Genomic DNA, 17,572 nt, shown 5'->3' with positions numbered 1-17,572 from the left:
TTGCGGCGTGTAACTTGATAAACAGCACATGCAGTCATTTTTCAAGATGACATAGAAATCGGAGGAAAACAATCAAACTTAATTATACCACAAAATATAGAGAGAGAGTGAGGCATGAAAAGTTGAAAACTCCATCGAATATAATCCAGTGACGATATGCATATGGAGAAGTGAAACCGTCGAAAAGACTATCGCTTGCTGTTGCTGGGCCTGAAGCCCGACTTTTTATTTATCGGGTAAAGGAATAAGTTCAGCTGTCATCCCTCAACTTTACGTCGGGTAAAGGTCCGTAGATTTGGGCCGAGACTTCCTCGTGGCGTGGGGCTTCTTCTACTACTGTTGGGTCCGTCTTGGAAACCTAGCTAGCTAGTTGATGAGGGAGTGTATAAAAGGAAGGGAAGCAGCGTCGCCGTACGTCGCGGGTGATATCAATGGAGGAGAAGCCAATTGCAAAGGGGAAGGTGGCCGTGGAGGAGGAGGAGTATGAGGACCGAGACGACGACGATGGTTATTCGGTCTAGGTGAGCGCCCCCCGGCGACGCCGACTTTAATTAGGCGATCTGGGTTCCACCCACCAACTGTAGTCTGTACATTTGAATTTTGTTGTTTTTGCTGCTGCCTGATGGATGGATCGATCGAATTTAATTACTAATTAGGTGCCCAGCTGGGGAATGGTGGAGTGATCTTGGTACTGTTTGAGACGCCCACTGGATTTGCACTTTTCAGCTATGATGGAATCAAACTCCTCCGCCCACATGCCCTCATGGTATTAATTGCTACCCACGCACCTACTTCAATTCTATTCTTGTTAGTAATTCGCTAGCTACTTGTGTGTTGAATTTGAATACTCCTGAGTATGACCTAACTTCCCTACATTCTCGATCTATATATGCTGTGCAGGATGTATGGGGAGAATTTGTCATGGAATTTATGCTTCAATACGTTAGTTCGATCAATTCCTTCCCCCTAGCTAGCTACTTTCTCTCTTTCTTATTATGATTTGAATCTTCTGATGATTGTTATTTCTTTATATACTAGCCTATTTAAGTCTTGCATTTGCGCGATTTCAACCTTCATCTATGTTAGATCGATGTACATGTTACTGTTTTGTTTATAGTAAATATTTATACAAGTATATTTTTGCACAAAACTCATGATACTAATTACAATAGTAAAGAGTGATTGTTCTTCCTCCCCAAGAGTTTTTATACAAAGAATTTGTAAGATCAAAAAAATTTTTAGTCGAGGGACAGTCCACTTCCCATTAGCTTAGCACATCGATCAGCTTATACTGAGCTGCACTGCAATTATTGACGACTTGAACAGGCTACAACTTAATTACTCCCCTTGCAGTCAAGATTGAGGCATATGGCATGATAATTGATCTGTACGTTTCTTCTTCCATTAACATGCTTGTTGCTGTTCGTTTTTGTAGCATCCTGTTTGGCTGAAAGACTTTCAAGCTTTCGAGGACAAGGCCAGCGCCCTTAGCCTTGATACTGGTGTTAGCGAACAGCTTGCAGGCATGATCCGGAGGTTTATCTGTCCTGGCCAGACACTAGCAGTTGGAAAGCAAGAATATGTAACTATCATTCAAAGTAACTTGGTTAGTGCTGCATGCGTTTCCTTGTCTGCTTAATTACATATGTGAACAATTCTTACAACTGATTTTTTTCCCCTGTGATTATTTCAGGGAATAAAGTGCCTATGGAATGCTGAAGTGATGGAGTTGATGTGGGGCCTGAATAATCTAAAGGAACATTTAGTACCTGATGGAAAATCAGAGCTGAGTAAAGAGGATTGCCTCCCGATGTGTGAAGGGATGAAATTTACCCTGAATAAGTATGGCTTCGGTGATCTCAAACCAGAGATGGTGAGTGAGCGAGCTCATTACCTAGCTTGTTTCCCAACGTAACATGCTTTTCTGCTTTCTTGATAACTACCTGCACTTGGGAACTAGCCCTTAAATTTTTACTACTTATTTTGGACACTTTTTACAGAATTTTACGGTTGATTAATCTGCTCTTTTTTGAATTAATGATCGATATATGTGTGTAGCAATATAATTGAGATGTTCCTTGCATCGATAATCCAGGTTACTAGAAGTATCATTGAGGCGACGGGCCTCTTGTACGAGACTGACTATCATGTGAGGAAACATGGTGAGAGCATGCGCTATGCTGGTAAGCACCTGAAGAAGATATCTGGTATCAACGCTGAGGATTGGGACCTGCTGAAACTTGCAACTGCTATCATGATGTTATGTTACCCTAATGGTGAATACAAGTTGGTTGGGAACCTTCCCGAGGTAAAATCATAATAATATTTATTTATAGTTTGCAAATATTTATTTTGCCAGCTGCTTGTTGCTGGGTATGAAATTAATTTGTCATTCAATTGAATTAATGTGCCACATGGATCAGCTTTTTGGAGATGACTATTCAAAGTTGGTGGATGATGCGCCTAAATATAAAGGTATATTCCGGAAGTTGTCTTGCTTGAGGGCTTATGCAGAAATGGTGCGGTCCCGTAGAATTAGGTCTAAGGCGGCTCGTCGTTTGGACTCTTTAGTCACGGCAGCTGAACGCATCTACGACGAGCTAGGCTCAACAAGCGCAGCCAGGAGTGATCAAACAAGAGTAACTCTCCACTGTTCTTACTATGCTCGGCTGCACCTGCATGCCCTGGTGTTTGATGCAGACATTAAGAGTGTTTGGTAATTGGTATGTCACCTTACTAGTGATTTGATCACTCTAGTACTCTTGTGTACTCTCAATGACTGCATTTCAGACTGAGCTAGATGAATCATCAGACTATATATCGTGCATGGCTCTGTCCCTGTGGTTTACCTTGTTCTTCCTTTATATATATGCATTGGACAAGAGTGTTTGGTTGGTATTTTTACTATGGCACCTTACTAGTGATTCCATCACTGTTTATATGTACTCTTAATGAGTGCATCGATCAATTTCAGAGTGAGATGAATCAATGAGACTAGCATGCATGCATGGCTCTCTCCTTGTGATTTACTACTGCAGTCTTCATAATTGAATTGTCTGAACTTTGCCATTCCTACAAAGTAGGAGAGTACTGATCGATCTCCTCGCCCCTTTTCAGTGTCCTGCATTATTAGGTACGTAGTTCAAATATTCCATGGTTCAACATATTCAGAATTAATTTCTCTGTAGGGTTGTTTCTTTCCCTTGCCACTACAACATATTCAGACATTAGACGGAATGTCATGCAACAAATTCTCCGTTTTTAGAGTCGAGCCACTAGTAAGCCTCCCTAGCTTAATGTGCCTCGGTTTTATTGGAATGCTTTTTTTTGAAAAGAGGTCTTGGAATGTATTTTAACTTGTTGCATAAATAGTCCATCAGCGTGGTATAAGAGCATAATAGTATAGCCCACTACTAGCTCCAATTCATATATAGCCAATCTAATAGCCAATTCATATAATAGTTGCTTACTATACTATTAATATATGGTCCCACATATCATACACACATTGCGTTTTGGAGTCTGTACTGCAGCTGGCTACAGATATGTAGCCCGCTACTATTCTCTCTCATCTTTTATCTCATTTAAATATATTTATAGCTGGCTAATAGTCTGCTATTATACTTGCTCTAAGTAACGACATCCGGTTCAACACCATCTCTGCACATCTTTTTGAAAATCTCAATAGCCTCTTTGGGCTTTCCTGAAGAGCTAGCAATATCCATGCACAAGACTAGTATACGTGATGCAATCAGGCATATGTAACACTGTTCTTAAGCATCCTGGCAAGCAGTGGTGAACCCAGAAAAAAGTTACCGGGGGTCCAATACATACTAATTATCTAATTATTGACTAATATATTAATTAATATAGTGTAATTTATATAGGATTTGAATAATCTACCCGGTGTCCTGTGACACCGGGTAGTATAACCTAGGCACGCCCCTACTGGCAAGGATCTCAGCGGCCTTATCCATTGCTCGAGCCTTGGATAGGGCAGAGGTAATCGAGTTGTAAGTCCCAACATCTGGTGAGTTTCCCCGAACCAGCATTTCATCTAGGGGTGAAAATGGTAATGGTAATTCCTGGCCGACCGACCGAGCCATATAGAAATAGTAGTCGACAAAAAAATGGATATGGTAAAAATATGGAAATGGAAACGGAAATGGTTTTGTTATTATACCGATCGTTTCTGTATTTACCATATTTTGTGGAAATTTTTGTTTCTTATGATATGGTAATTACCGTATTTCTAAATATATCGATATTTATAAGGAATGTCGCTACTTGACCCACAGTTTAGACATTGATTGACTCTTCAATCAAATTCCTAATTTGACCGCATGGCTAAAATGAGTTAATTTATAGTTTATATAGTATAATCTTGAATTTATTTATACATATAACATATTTATGTAAAGTTAAATACTTCCTCAGTTTCACAATGTAAGTCATTCTAGTATTTCTCACATTCATATTGATGATAATGAATCTAGATAAATATATATATCTAGATTCATTAATATCAATATAAATGTGGGAAATGCTAAAATGACTTACATTATGAAATGGAGGGAGTATCTATTTTTATAATTTAATGTTTCCGTATTTCGTTTTCGTTTCTGACTTTACCGAATCTGATATTTCCGATATCGTTTTCGGAATCCAACTTCTAATCAAAATTAGCAAGTTGGAGAAGAAACCAGAAACCGGAGGCATGCGGCAAATGTTCTGATCGAGTGTCGGATGCCTAACAGTGTGACCCTTTTTCCGACAAATTTCAATCAAAATTCAGTTAGATTTTGATTTTTCAAAATTTAAATTCTCAAAAACCCATTCGAAATGTCAGTCAGAATCGGGCTGGAAATTGAAGCCTGACATGGTAATGCTACTGCTACCAAAGGTTGCCACTATATATGCATGTGCTGGAAATGAATCTAATGAGGCTCATTTGATCCCATATATAAATATTTTTTCTATATATGAACTTGATCAAACTTAATGGAGGAAGCTACCCATCGGACGTCCGATGCCGAAAAAAAAATCGAACACTCAAATGTTGCAGTTGACCAACAAGTGAAACATTAAGTTATATACGGTGAAACAGAAAAATAAGCAACTGAAACATTTAAATATTTTATGAAACATGGTGAAGATACATGTTGAAACATGTCGATGTAACGTATGAAACAACAAGTATTAACGGATTGAAACATGTGTTTTTATTTTAACAAAATATAATCATGTGATATCTTGTTGTAAAGATTTAATTAAAACGAATACAATGGTGTGATCGGATCATAGATTGAATAAATAATTTAAGAGAAAAATCATTTTGAAGCTTGCTAAAATACATGCATGTGTGCATGGATGAGGTGGAGAGAGAGTGGTAGCATGTAGTTTCAGGAATTTTATGATGCACGCTGAAGACGCATATTGAAACATATCACTATCACGTATGAAACATTTAGTTTTAACGGTTTGAAACATATGTTTTTCTTTTGACATAATATAATCATATGACATCTTGTTGTAAAGATTTAATTACAATGAATGCAACAATGTGATCGGTTCGTAGATCAGATAAGGAATTTAGAAGAAAAAAATATTTAAAGAGAGGAGGAAAGAATGAAAAGAAACAACTAGACACAGGGTTCGTTCGTGGGGTAAATGAGGCGTTCGGTATAAAGCGTTTTCCAAACTTAATTTTCTTAATTAATTAATTAGAATGGTTTGAGGAAGGACAAAAACAGAAACGTGAAACATGCATGGCGCAAGCTGATCATATCACCCTCGCGGATGAGTCTCCTCTGACGTAAAGTCAGAGGGACTTTGTCACTGACATGTGGGACTTTGTCACTGACGTAACGTCAGAGGAGCGCGATCCCACCCTCGCACTTTCTTACTCTCGGCCACTTTGATTGCTAGCTTCAAGTTGCTATAATCAGTATATATGCCCATGCATTATGTTGATATATATATAGGGCAATCACACACATGCATTATGTTGTCATAAGTCAAATTAATATCCCAATGTTGACAGAAAACACGAGGCCTGAGAGATCTGCTTAACTTATCAAATTTGGTTGTTAACACCCAAGTTTGATCAAATTGATAGAAAAACAAGATAACATTTATGGTATCAAATGTGCATCCCTGCACCTACGCGCTCAGGGCCGGTCTCTCAATTTTTTTTTCAACTTCTCTCAACTTTACTGGCCGATTGTTTGGGTTGCACGATTGCACACTTCAGCCCCTGGTTGAGCATATAGCGGCTATGCTATGCACATGTTTGGATATGCTATATTGTAAATTGAGAGATTTAATTTCTATTAAGATTAAATTGTGCATTGCTGAATGGGTACTCACTCTTCTGTCAATGTTTTTTTTTCTTTACTCTGCTTACCAAAAAAACACCACCAGAAGAAAATTCTTTCAGTTGTGTAAATCAATTTTTCCCTGATCTAATTAACCAGCTGCACAAAAATAAGTAACTAGGCATTACCCCTGCGTGCAGCTAGGATGGGAAGTAGGGGCGAAAAAGGGGTGGGTATTTCCCGACCGCTCGCCCGGCCACATTATTTTGGAACAAATTCGGGGTACCCAGGACTTTTCACATATATCAGGTCCGAATATGGGTCTTTTTTGGCGGATATGAGATCAGGTTCAGAAACGTAGTATCAGACGGATACGAATTATCCGGTAAAAAATATGAGTATTACCCAGATAAATATATGGATATTACCCGTATTATTTGCTACAAGCCTAGCCAAAAAGGCCAATCATCATCAGTCCACTAACCATTCACCACCAGGCCCAACAAACCATCATATAAATTTATCTTTTGGCTTGATTGTATCCCTGAATATGATTTTTTGAGCTACTTTTTGGTAATATGTATTAGTACTAATACGAGGTACTACTGTTACGATGAATTGGTGATAATTAAATGATGTCTATTAGTATGTGCCTATGTGGTCCTATGAATGATGCTTATTGATAACTTGTATGGGGTGATATACTAATATTGTGACTCAACTATGAGATATATTGAGCTTGATGACCTAATATTCAGTTGTACGTCATATATGAAATGATTTCAATTGTGAGGTATTGTACCTATTTGTTTCCTACAGTCCTAATGGTCTAATAGTCATATTAGATATATGAAATTGTTGAATGGTTATTGCCTATGTGGTATATGTGATTGTTGCTTTGACTTGATATCAGAATAAATATTTGTAACCGATAGTGTACGTATCCGCTTTGGTACGTATTCGTTCTGTATTTTTGTCCAATATTATCCAAGTTTGTATCCGTATTCGACACTATCTATTTCCGACCCGATTCCGATTATAAAATGTGGGTTAGGATATGGGAAGGGTGAGATCCAACCCAATCGACCCGTTTTCACCCCTAATGGGAAGGCACCGTACGAAATATAAAGTTCAAATGGTGGCATAGAATCAGGAAAGAACCGAATATGCCGAGTTACTAACAAAGTATTAAGGCACCTTAAGTTAATAATTAATAATGGCATGTACGTTTACAATTTGACTCATAAAATTGCTTTCAGTTGTAAAATATTAACTAATTAAATGATTCGTAATTTTCCAATGTCACATAAATTTTGTCGTCCGTCAAAACGCTTTTCCAATCGAAAAATTCGTAAATTTCGGTCAAAACGCTTCTCCGATTGAACGATAGCGGCGTGCAGGCATCAGCTGGCCAAGCACGTTGGGCCATCCTGGCTGGTTCAAGGGCCTGTTCAGATTGCAGCCAAAATAAACCTTGGCAAGATGGCAATATTGCTAAAATTTTGGCAGGATTTCTTATGTATTTACCAAATTTGGCAACAAACTAAACGTAGATATTTTTTTTGACAATTTTACCAAAAAAAAATGGTATGGTTGAAAATGACATCAATCTAAACAGCCCCCAAAGCAAGGGGAGAAGGAGAGAACCAAATGTGCCGAAAGTGGAGAAGGATAGCAGGCCGAGCTGGCCTGGAAAGAATTAGGCCGCCTGGATTTAGAAGGGAAAGAGAGGAGACTTGGGCCGGGCGGTGTTGGGCTGAAAACAGAATAAGTTCACTGGTGGTCCCTTAACTTTACACCGAATCCTATTTTCGTCCTTAAACACTAAAACCAGATACAACCGGTCCCTAAAATATCAAAACCGGTTCAAACGAGGTCCCTCGGCGGTTTGAATGGCGGTTTTGGTTGACGTAGCGCCAACGTGGCTGGTTTGACTTGTTCTTCATCCCACGTGGCGCTTACGTGGCAATTCATATCAAAAAAAAACCGTGGCCCCACATGTTAGCTACACACAAAGAATAATTAAAAATAGCGGGGCCCACGTGGGCCCCACATGTCAGTCTCACCTCCCTTCTTCTCTCTTCTTCCTCATCTTCTCTCCTCTCTTCTCTCTCCCTCTCTTCTTTCCTCTCCTAGACCTCGGCGAGGTGGTGCCCTCGGCGACCTCGCGCGCCACCGCCGCACTCCACCTCCGAGCCGTCGCCTTCCTCTCCCCTCCTCCACCACCCTCGCCACCACCGGTCCGTGCCGGACCGCCTCGCGCACGCTTGATGGGCCGCTGGTAGGCTGGCGGGTCCAACTCAACGTAGTGAAAGGAGGAGTTGGGGGAGGCTAACTAGACTTAAGTTGCGGTCTGAGAAAGAAAATAGACTGAAAATAGCCCAGAGAGAAATGAGGATTTTTATTTAAATAGATACTGAAATGATGTTTGTATGATCAAAATTAGCAATTAAGCTCTTAAAATTCCACAAAATTTCAAAGAGTATTAATAATCATGCTTAATTTAATAAAAATTAAATTCACCATATCATTTTATTTCTCACACTCACTTTACTTATAAATTAATTTAATTATACACCTACCTACTTAAAAATACCTAAATATTCCAGGAAATTGATATTTCAATTAATTACATAATATAAGTATTTCTCAACTTTTCCTCAATTTTCTCGTCTTTTCTTCCCGTGCGTTACTTTACTTATAAATTAATTTAATTATACACCTACCTACTTAAAAAATACCTAAATATTCCAGAAAATTGATATTTCAATTAATTACATAATATAAGTATTTCTCAACTTTTCCTCAATTTTCTCGTCTTTTCTTCCCGTTGCAACGCACGGGCAATGTTTCTAGTTAAATCTAATCTGAGAAACCATCATCTGCGCACTGCTGCTTTCACGATTGTAGGGAATCTTTACTTGACCGTGCCAAACAATCGGCATCACCACAAAATGACAATCCGTTTTGGTTTGAAATTTTGGCTAATGCCAAATTATTTGGTTTGGCATACTCCATGGGTAGCGAATCAAACAAAACCTTGCCAAAAATTTAGCACATCCCTTTGGTGGCAAACCAAAAGCTAGCAAAACCTATCCAATCTTGCCAAAACAATCCAAACAAGCACTTTGCCTAGGCCCCAAGGCAATGAGCAAGAACCCAACGGCTTGCTTGCCTGGGAAAACGGTAGCTGAAGCTGCAAACAATTGCTGGCACCTTCAAAGGATGCTATTGACCTATGAAAATAAGAAACGTTGCAGTTCGTGTAGACCCATCCATGAAAATTATTCCTATGCATTTCCATGTTGAGGAAGACATCCAAAATCCAGGGGAGCAGGCGACAGTTTTAGGACCAACTGATTGGGAGAATGTACAGATACTCATTGACAATATTCAATCCTCAATTATGCTAACCCAATCGAATTTCTGTTCGAGTCTGAGCAGTCAATTCAGGTAAGGCGGCAGGTTGGATGGACAGAAGAAGAATCGGCCCAAATACTAATTAAATCTTTTGACACCAACAATACAATTATAAGGTTCAAGTACAACCCTACTCCAGCGCGGTAAGCAATGTGGCAACATGTGACTATCACAATTATCTTGATACAAATATGAAGCTTACAGCCTTACACATAGATAATTGTCATACAATAGACAGGTATCTCCCAACTAATTTCGTACCTAAATCAAGCTATAGCCTCTGAGCTCAAAGATATGTTTCAACTAACCTGTTTTATTCCAACCAGCTCCCGTGACTTCAGGGTACAGCTTTCTTTCCCAAAGTCACAACGCTGCCTTGAGCTTCCTTTACACGAAACGGCTGCTGCTAAGCAGCCATTGGAGGGACAAAACTCCTACCGTTTCATTATCGCTGTTATGGCCGCATGCAGAGGGCTTCCCTTCATTGAAACCTGCCGCTGTTGCTGTCGGAACAGAGAATGGCGTCCCCTGAAAACAGAACTCTGGTTGCTGGGGAAAAGCCGTGCGCAGAGTTGCAAGAATGATTGGTTCTCCTTCTGTATGGGATAATCCTCCATTTCAATCTCCTGGCTTGTTTCTGTTGGCTCCTGTGACGAAATGAAATAAAACCAATGTTTAGAATTTCTAGGTATGCTATGCACCATGGTTTTCCAGCCTACTATGATGGTATATATGGGTATTAGCAAACAAAAAGAACACGATGTGCAGGCATACCAGGAGCGCATGTGAGTGTGACTGAAAGCAGAGTGCACAGGTAACAGAAGAGCAATCAATATGGCTTGATGATGAAATGGACTCAAATTATGCATCAACCCGTGCAACACTCCAACACATTACTCATTACAAATATAAAGCCTAAAGAGCATGCTGGACAAACCAGCCACTGAATCACAGGAGCTATTAGGAACCTTTTTTTTCCACTGTTGATCCTATTCTAATTGTCAAATAATGTCATACCATACATGGTAATATTGAAACAGCACTGATATTCTGTCCAAAATTACCTTATGTTGGTGTTGTGCAATTTCGGAGCCATCATTGGGCTGACTGGATGTATGTTCCTCCTGACTGATCAAATCCGTATAGTCTACCTCTTCTTTTTCGTCAAAGTATGGTCTGGAGCCTTCATCCTCATAATCATGTGGCAGTGGCTGGTTGTTGAAGAATTTCACATGATTTTCTATCAGAGTCCCTGAATCATCTGCTACCACTGTTCTTCTGTACATATCAGTTTGTGGTGGTTGCTCCTGACTAGAGGTAGTGTCATGACTACCAGCGTTATTAATGCCTGAGTCTACCTGTTATGTGAAGCATAAGTTAGTTCAAGGTGAAGATGATCTGCATGGCTGGAAAAACAACTTTACAATAACACCTGGAGAACTTAAAACAAATGTAGTGTGTAGCAGGCATCTGCTGAATGTAATGAGCAATACTTCAATATGTACATGCAGACAAATGAGATAAAACTTTCATGGTATTGAACATCAAGATGGAGAAATAAAGCCAATGTACATTAAATACTTCAAATAGACAAGATATCACTCCAATTGAAAGGTAACATCAAGATGGAGAAAAAAAATCTGTGTACACTAAATGTTTCAAATAGACAAGGTGCATAAACGAAATGCACAGTAGAACAAAGATTTGGATGACAATTCTAACCTCCATGATTTGCTGGTCAGAAATGTTACTATTCACTGCAGCTGTATCGTTTTCAATGACAGCCAAGATTTCATCCTTTTCCTTTTTGCGGCGTGTAACTTGACAAACAGCACATGCACAGTCATTTTTGTGTCGATCATTCCTGTATTTAAACATATCATATTATCATGTAAGAAAACAAGGACAACCACAGATTTTTCAACAGATTAGGCTACTGTCTTTTGTATTCACTAGAAGTCAGTGGAAAATAATCTTGCTATAATAACCTTAATCTGACTGGAATATTTAAGTGAAAAAACATGTGCTCCTAGAGTTACAGTGATATCACTTTACTCTGAGTTGCAAATGAAATACCATCAATAGCCCCTTAAGAGCTGTAAAAGATTAAAATGGAAGAGGCATGGTTCTGCTAGGTAGATTTACGCTTTCCAAAAAACGAAACATGCAACTCCGATAACAAGAATAAATTAAAAACAAACAAAAGGTCAATATCAGCACTTAAGTAAGTCTTAGTATGCATAGCACACAACTATGTCTTAGTATTATCATTTTTGTTCCAACGCATTATCATGTTTTGTTGAATTTAACCCCTTTCGAATCTAAACAGTACTCCACAATGTTTTAAATTTCTACTAATAGATTTGATTGCTGAAATGAATGCCCCGTCAAATTTGAAAGCACGTGATGGTTTAGCTTCTTGAATAAAGCAATCAAAAGAAACTTGCACATGCGGCTGTCAGAAGATAAATTGCATACCCTAGGCGCCGCCGTTTTTGCTTAGACTTGCCTTTTGAACCTTTGACATCCTCATCGCCTGTGTTATCATTGCCACCTATATTTTTGTTTGGATAAAACACATCATAAACATGAACGCATGCATTCATACAGGTAGTGAACTATATAGTTGCCCAAAATGGACATCCTGTTATGTGTACAGAACTGTTTAACACCCACCACCACGAAATGTGAAAAGTTGGCGGCACAATGGCATTATTATACCTTAAGATTATTCTTATTTGACTGTGTTATGTAGTAAATGAGTCCATGGTAGAACAGAAAACCAGATTTGTATTTCTTCCATACAGACTGAATAAATCAATGATAAAATAAATATTGCAGTATTAAATCATTTATATTTTACAGAATACAGAACTTACTAATTAAAACAGGTACTAGTGACAAGAGCTCATATTCAAGTTACTCCCTCTCTCTTTTTTATTCTATGGTCTCCATCATAAGAGGTTGACCATTACTTTTCATAGCTTCACAATAATACGTCCAAATAAAATTAGAATTATATAAAGGAATCTTTGGTGATCTAATAGCTAACTGGTGGCAATTTAAACCCAAGAGCTAGGAAGTTTTGACAGCGGAGATTATAGGACATCAAGGAAAAAAAGAAGAAAACGATATTGAACAAAAGAATGAACTATGGCCAATTGAGCAATACTTACCATTCTCCTGCGCATCAGAATACAAGCCTGCTGCCAGCCAGTTTTTCATGAAGCCCTTCTTCACCCGTTTCATAAGCTCTATAATGTAATCACCTTTACTGTTGTACTTGGTACAATTATCCCATATAAATTGCACGTCCTTATACACATCCTCCGAGTTCATATACTTATCACCACGTTCTAGATTTTGACATATTGTGCCAAAATCCATAGGAGTATCAATAATATCAAAATAATCCTGCAAATTTTGCTAACTGTAAATGGCAAATAAACAAAAGTTGGAAGACTAATAAAGTGAAAAAAAATCCAGTACCAGTAGATTTAAGAGCATATAAATTTACTACGGTAATAGAACAAACATGAGACATGCTATTACAAAAATCTACAGAGCTTGCAAACAAATTTTATTTGTGATGATTGTTTCATACTCTCTCAACTATGTTCATGAAACAACAAAATGAACTGGAGTGCAGAACTCATCTTGCAAGCAAGATGACCCATCTGGCAAGGTATAGCCTATGAGTTGTAAAATTTAGCTACAGAACGGAGAAATGGAATGTGCTATTCAAACATAACAATTAGAGATATCAGATAAGGAAGGCAAGCCACTGATTATAGAGTTACCCCCTCCATGGAATCGGTTCTTTCCCTACCCGGAACAACAGTAATGATTACATATCTAGCGGACATTAACATATATCTATATGAACCTGTTCGTTGGAAGCAATGAATACTACACCAAAATTTACGAGAAGCAAGTTTTCAAGATCAAAATTTATAAAGATACCAAAAGGTTATCATTTCAAAGGAAGAAAACCATTACACCTAGCAATACCAAATAAAAATACTCACAGGTATTCCTAGAGCAACAGGGTCCACCGGTGTGTTGAACGGCTCAGCTGCATCCATCTTCATGACTTTCTTAATAGCCTGGCAGCAAGATCAAGGAAATTAACTGTGTAACTTCCATGTATTTGTAGATCTTTACCATGTCATGTTTGCACAATAAAAAGACCAAACATAAAGATGTGCCAAATTTATACTCACTTCAAGTGCAGCAGTTAGCTCTCTGTCATCTCGCTGACGTTCTGGCGTAGCCTGCTTTACCTCCAACTCTTGTGAGCTTCTCGGCTCCAATGCAGTCTCGCTTTCTACATTTTCCAATACGGTTTCCTGCTTGCTTGGAAGAGGTTCACTGACTGAATCAGCTTTCCTGTCCTGATTTTTATCTTCTACCGAAGATAATCCTACAGACTTGATATTTATGCTTGCTACTTTTCTTGCCATCTTATCCTTATCAGAACCACTCAATTCTGCTGCCTGCGCATCTTTCTGTCCGTCTGGTGATACAATAGCCTTCTCCGCAACTTCTTTGCTCGCTTCAGGAGCAGCACTTGCAGGTTTACCACCACCACCATCAACAGGTGCTTTTGCTTCTGAAGGACCCTGGTGCGTCTCCAACACTTTGGCAGATTTGAACTTCAACCTGACTCGGCTATAGACTTTTGGCTTAGCATTCTGTACGTCAGTAGACACGGCTGGCTTCTCCGGCTCAGGAGGTGCTGGTTCAGGCACTGGTGGCGGAGCAATAACAGGCGCATTATCTGCCTGATGATGCGCTGGGCTGGTGCCGTTCTCCTCTGTGCTTGGGCTGGAGGGGGACTTTGAGGAAGCATCCACGGTGCTCGGGCTGGACGGGGACATTGGAGAAGCATCCGCTGTGATGGAAGCTTTCAACTTGCCCTTCTTGCCCATCTTACGCCCACGCTTGCGCTTCATCTTCCTATTAGTTTAGCTATCACCTCACCACACAGGCCAGCAGAGAAGTACACACTGCAATTTTTTAACAAGTAGAGTGGATTCCATGAGTAATACTAAGTAAGTAAACCTTAGGTGAGTAGTATAAGCAAACCAAGAAGGGGAGAGGATGGGGGGTGGATCTAACTTCCCCCAAATTTTTTCTTAGAAATTAACTCCAATTAATGCTCTGTAACGCAGGAATTGGACTAACCCGCAACGAACTGTACGGATTGGATTGCTGGGAGATTAGGATTCAGACCGGAACAGAATAACTCTCAACCAATCCAAGGAATCACCAACAGCATCATCAGACAGAGAAAAAAAATCAAAGTCAGAATGGATTTCCAGAAACCTTGATAGCGGGGAGCAAGTGGAGGAACCTCGAGGGATCGACCAGATAAACCAAAGGTTGGTTAGGTGATTTGAACCATGGATTTTGGTGTTTTGGGACAGAATACGGAGAAAAAAAAAGGATAATTCGAGGTTGGAACTGGACTACAGCATCATCATTAGGATTGGACGAAAAGCTCGTGGCTCGTTAGCTCGCTCGACTCGTGACAAGCTCGGCTCGACTTGGCTTGTTTCATTTTCCTAACGAGCCGAGCTAGCCTTTTAACTCGTTAGAGATAACGAGCCAGCTCGAGCTGGCTCGCAAGCTGCTCGCGAGCCGTAATGAGCTTTGATAACCCAGCAGCAGTAGACCACACGTGACCAACCCACAAAGCCACCAAGCCCATAGGCGGATAGGCACATAAAGAAATGCTGCTAACACAGTAACCCTAGCTGTCTGGTGCCTCTCGACCTCTCCTTTTCACTCCACCGCTCCACCGCCACCATCGCGCGCGCGGTGCGCCCCTTGCCAGTCGCTAATCCACCTCCGCCAGCAGCGAGCGCTGTGCGTCCGCGGCGCCGCTCATCGTCCACGGCCTTATCCTTTCCCGCCCTTGCCAGTTGCTAATCCACCTCCGCCAGCAGCGAGCGCTGTGCGTCCGCAGCGCCACTCATCGTCCACGACCTTATCCTTTCCCCCAACCTTATCCTTTCTCCACGCCAGGTCGTCATCTTGTTGTAGAAGGGGATTGATTCGTTGGGTTCGGTTCAGTCCAAATGAGCCACCACTCTCGCTGGAAACTCTCGCAGCAGCACCACCCAAGATGCTTGCAGCAGCCGCTCCCATCGCCGACGTCTCAGAGCGGCCCCGGCGTCTTTCTCATAGAGCCCAGCGTGCCGCCACCGTCACCCACCATCGCCGAAGGATGGTGGGCCGCAGCAGGCAACGAACAAGAGGTCACCAGATGGAGGAGGGCGTTAATTAGCATGGATGGCATCGACGACGAGCAAGCCTCGCCAGGGTCAAGCAAACTGGTCGGCCCTGCTGCGCGACTCCATCGGCAACATCCCCTTTTGCTTCTAGTTGACTTTATATGTTCTTGACTTCTTGCTTGATGAAGTGATGGTGATGCTTGCGTGCTTGCTATGTGATGAAGTGATGCTGATGATGCCAAGATTTGCTATGTTTTTTCTATGCTCAAGCTCATCCCTTGTTCTATTGCTCTGGCTCGCGAGCTAAACGAGCTAGCTCGAGCTTTCAAACGAGCCAAGCTAGCCTTTTAGCTCATTAGGATAACGAGCCGAGCCGAGCCAGCTCGTTATCCTAACAAGCTGGAGCGAGCCGAGTTGGCTCGATATCCAGCCCTAATCATCATCACTCGCTCGCCGGTCGCCGCTCCTAAATTTATTCATCGATCCAATTCCTGAGATTTCGAAAACGAAATTATTTTCTAGGGTTGAAAGTAGGGTACCTTCTCCTTCCTCTCCTGGTGCCCTCACGCTGGGAGGTGAAGGACCACGCAGGCCCCACCTAAATGAAATGAAACCAAATCAGGAAGAGTTAAAAAAATTGCTTGCCTCCTAAATGCAGCATGCTAAATTTAGCTACGTACACATGCCGAGTAGCCAAAAAAAAAACAAAAATAACTTTATAGCAAAAAAAAAAACATTCAGTTTGGATGTTTCCATCAGTAACTTGACTGCCATATTAAATTTCACAATCTGCTTTTTTATGGTAGATTTGGTGTACTGTATGTGTAACTTCACTGCCATATTAAATTTCATAAAGTATACTGTACTGTACCATAAGCATAAAGCATTACATCCATCCAACAATGTATGGTAAGAAAAACAACCCTAAAACTTTAAATTAAGAGCCTACCATCAAACCTATATTATATTTTTCAGGATTTGCCGTTCTTTTGAAGGCTTCAATCCAATCTTCATCAAAATTATGAATCCAATGAATTAGTATATAACCAGCACAGAGCAAGCAACATATCATGATGCCTAAGGAAAGCAATAGAGAGCCTTGCTGTGAGAGCTGACCTCCAATCCAATCGGATGAAGATCAAGACGACGTTGTTGCTGATGGCGGAGGGCGGAGTCTTCTCCCTGGCGGGGGTGGCGGAGAAAGCGGAGAAGAGCGGCGTGGAATCGACGGTCGGTGGTCTTGCGGCAAGGCGTTCCTCCTTTTCCTCCCGCGGCGCGGCGCGGCGCTGCGCTGATCGGGGGCGGCGAGGGAGGAGATTAGGGTTAGGGTTGGGGAGAGGCTGCGGCGTCGGCGTGATGAGGGAGATGGATGCGGGAAGGTGGAGGATCTGGGTGGGACCGTGGGAGGGAGGTTGGGATAATCTGGGACGTTGGATCTAAGCGAGACGATCCTGACCGATCCATCAAGACGAAGGAGTAATAACATTTTGTATGAATATGAGTAATGCTACAAAGTCTTATAACCTGAAACAACGTAGGTTATAAGACATTTTGACTATGTTTATAGGTAAATAAATATAGTAATATTTATAATAT

General features: G+C 40.7%; 2 protein-coding genes across 2 annotated transcripts; one reads left to right on the top strand and one right to left on the bottom strand.

Annotated features, from left to right (window-relative positions):
- Positions 1–385: 385 nt before the first annotated feature.
- Positions 386–2,848, top strand: LOC107276093 (uncharacterized). Its single transcript, XM_015794137.3, has 7 exons — positions 386–521; positions 657–766; positions 901–942; positions 1,436–1,606; positions 1,694–1,873; positions 2,096–2,308; positions 2,424–2,848. Exons 2-7 carry the CDS (start codon positions 764–766, stop codon positions 2,718–2,720), a joined length of 906 nt encoding a protein of 301 aa, XP_015649623.1. The 5' UTR covers positions 386–521; positions 657–763; the 3' UTR covers positions 2,721–2,848.
- A 7,022-nt stretch (positions 2,849–9,870) lies between these two features.
- On the bottom strand, positions 9,871–17,366 carry LOC4344472 (bromodomain-containing factor 2). The gene is made up of 9 exons (NM_001422885.1): positions 17,093–17,366; positions 16,516–16,574; positions 13,961–14,746; positions 13,766–13,843; positions 12,914–13,151; positions 12,216–12,291; positions 11,460–11,601; positions 10,802–11,095; positions 9,871–10,384 (listed from the first exon to the last, which is right to left on the bottom strand). Exons 3-9 carry the CDS (start codon positions 14,690–14,692, stop codon positions 10,172–10,174), a joined length of 1,773 nt encoding a protein of 590 aa, NP_001409814.1. The 5' UTR covers positions 14,693–14,746; positions 16,516–16,574; positions 17,093–17,366; the 3' UTR covers positions 9,871–10,171.
- Between the last annotated feature and the right edge of the window lie 206 nt (positions 17,367–17,572).

This window comes from Oryza sativa, chromosome 8, assembly GCF_034140825.1.
Source record: "Oryza sativa Japonica Group chromosome 8, ASM3414082v1".
Taxonomy (NCBI): Eukaryota; Viridiplantae; Streptophyta; class Magnoliopsida; order Poales; family Poaceae; genus Oryza; species Oryza sativa.
The sequence above is the reverse complement of the archived record's forward strand: the minus strand, read 5'-3'. Positions and strand labels throughout refer to the sequence as shown.

Bases quoted from the DNA above. Each gene is read 5' to 3' on its own strand.
- LOC107276093 (XM_015794137.3), top strand. The intron at 1,607-1,693 runs GTTAGTGCTGCA...TGATTATTTCAG, and splicing joins CTATCATTCAAAGTAACTTG to GGAATAAAGTGCCTATGGAA. The intron at 1,874-2,095 runs GTGAGTGAGCGA...TCGATAATCCAG, and splicing joins GTGATCTCAAACCAGAGATG to GTTACTAGAAGTATCATTGA.
- LOC4344472 (NM_001422885.1), bottom strand. From the start codon at position 14,692: ATGAAGCGCAAGCGTGGGCGTAAGATGGGCAAGAAGGGCAAGTTGAAA. The intron at 13,844-13,960 runs GTGAGTATAAAT...TCTTGCTGCCAG, and splicing joins AGCTAACTGCTGCACTTGAA to GCTATTAAGAAAGTCATGAA. The intron at 11,602-12,215 runs GTATGCAATTTA...GTTTAAATACAG, and splicing joins CAAAAACGGCGGCGCCTAGG to GAATGATCGACACAAAAATG.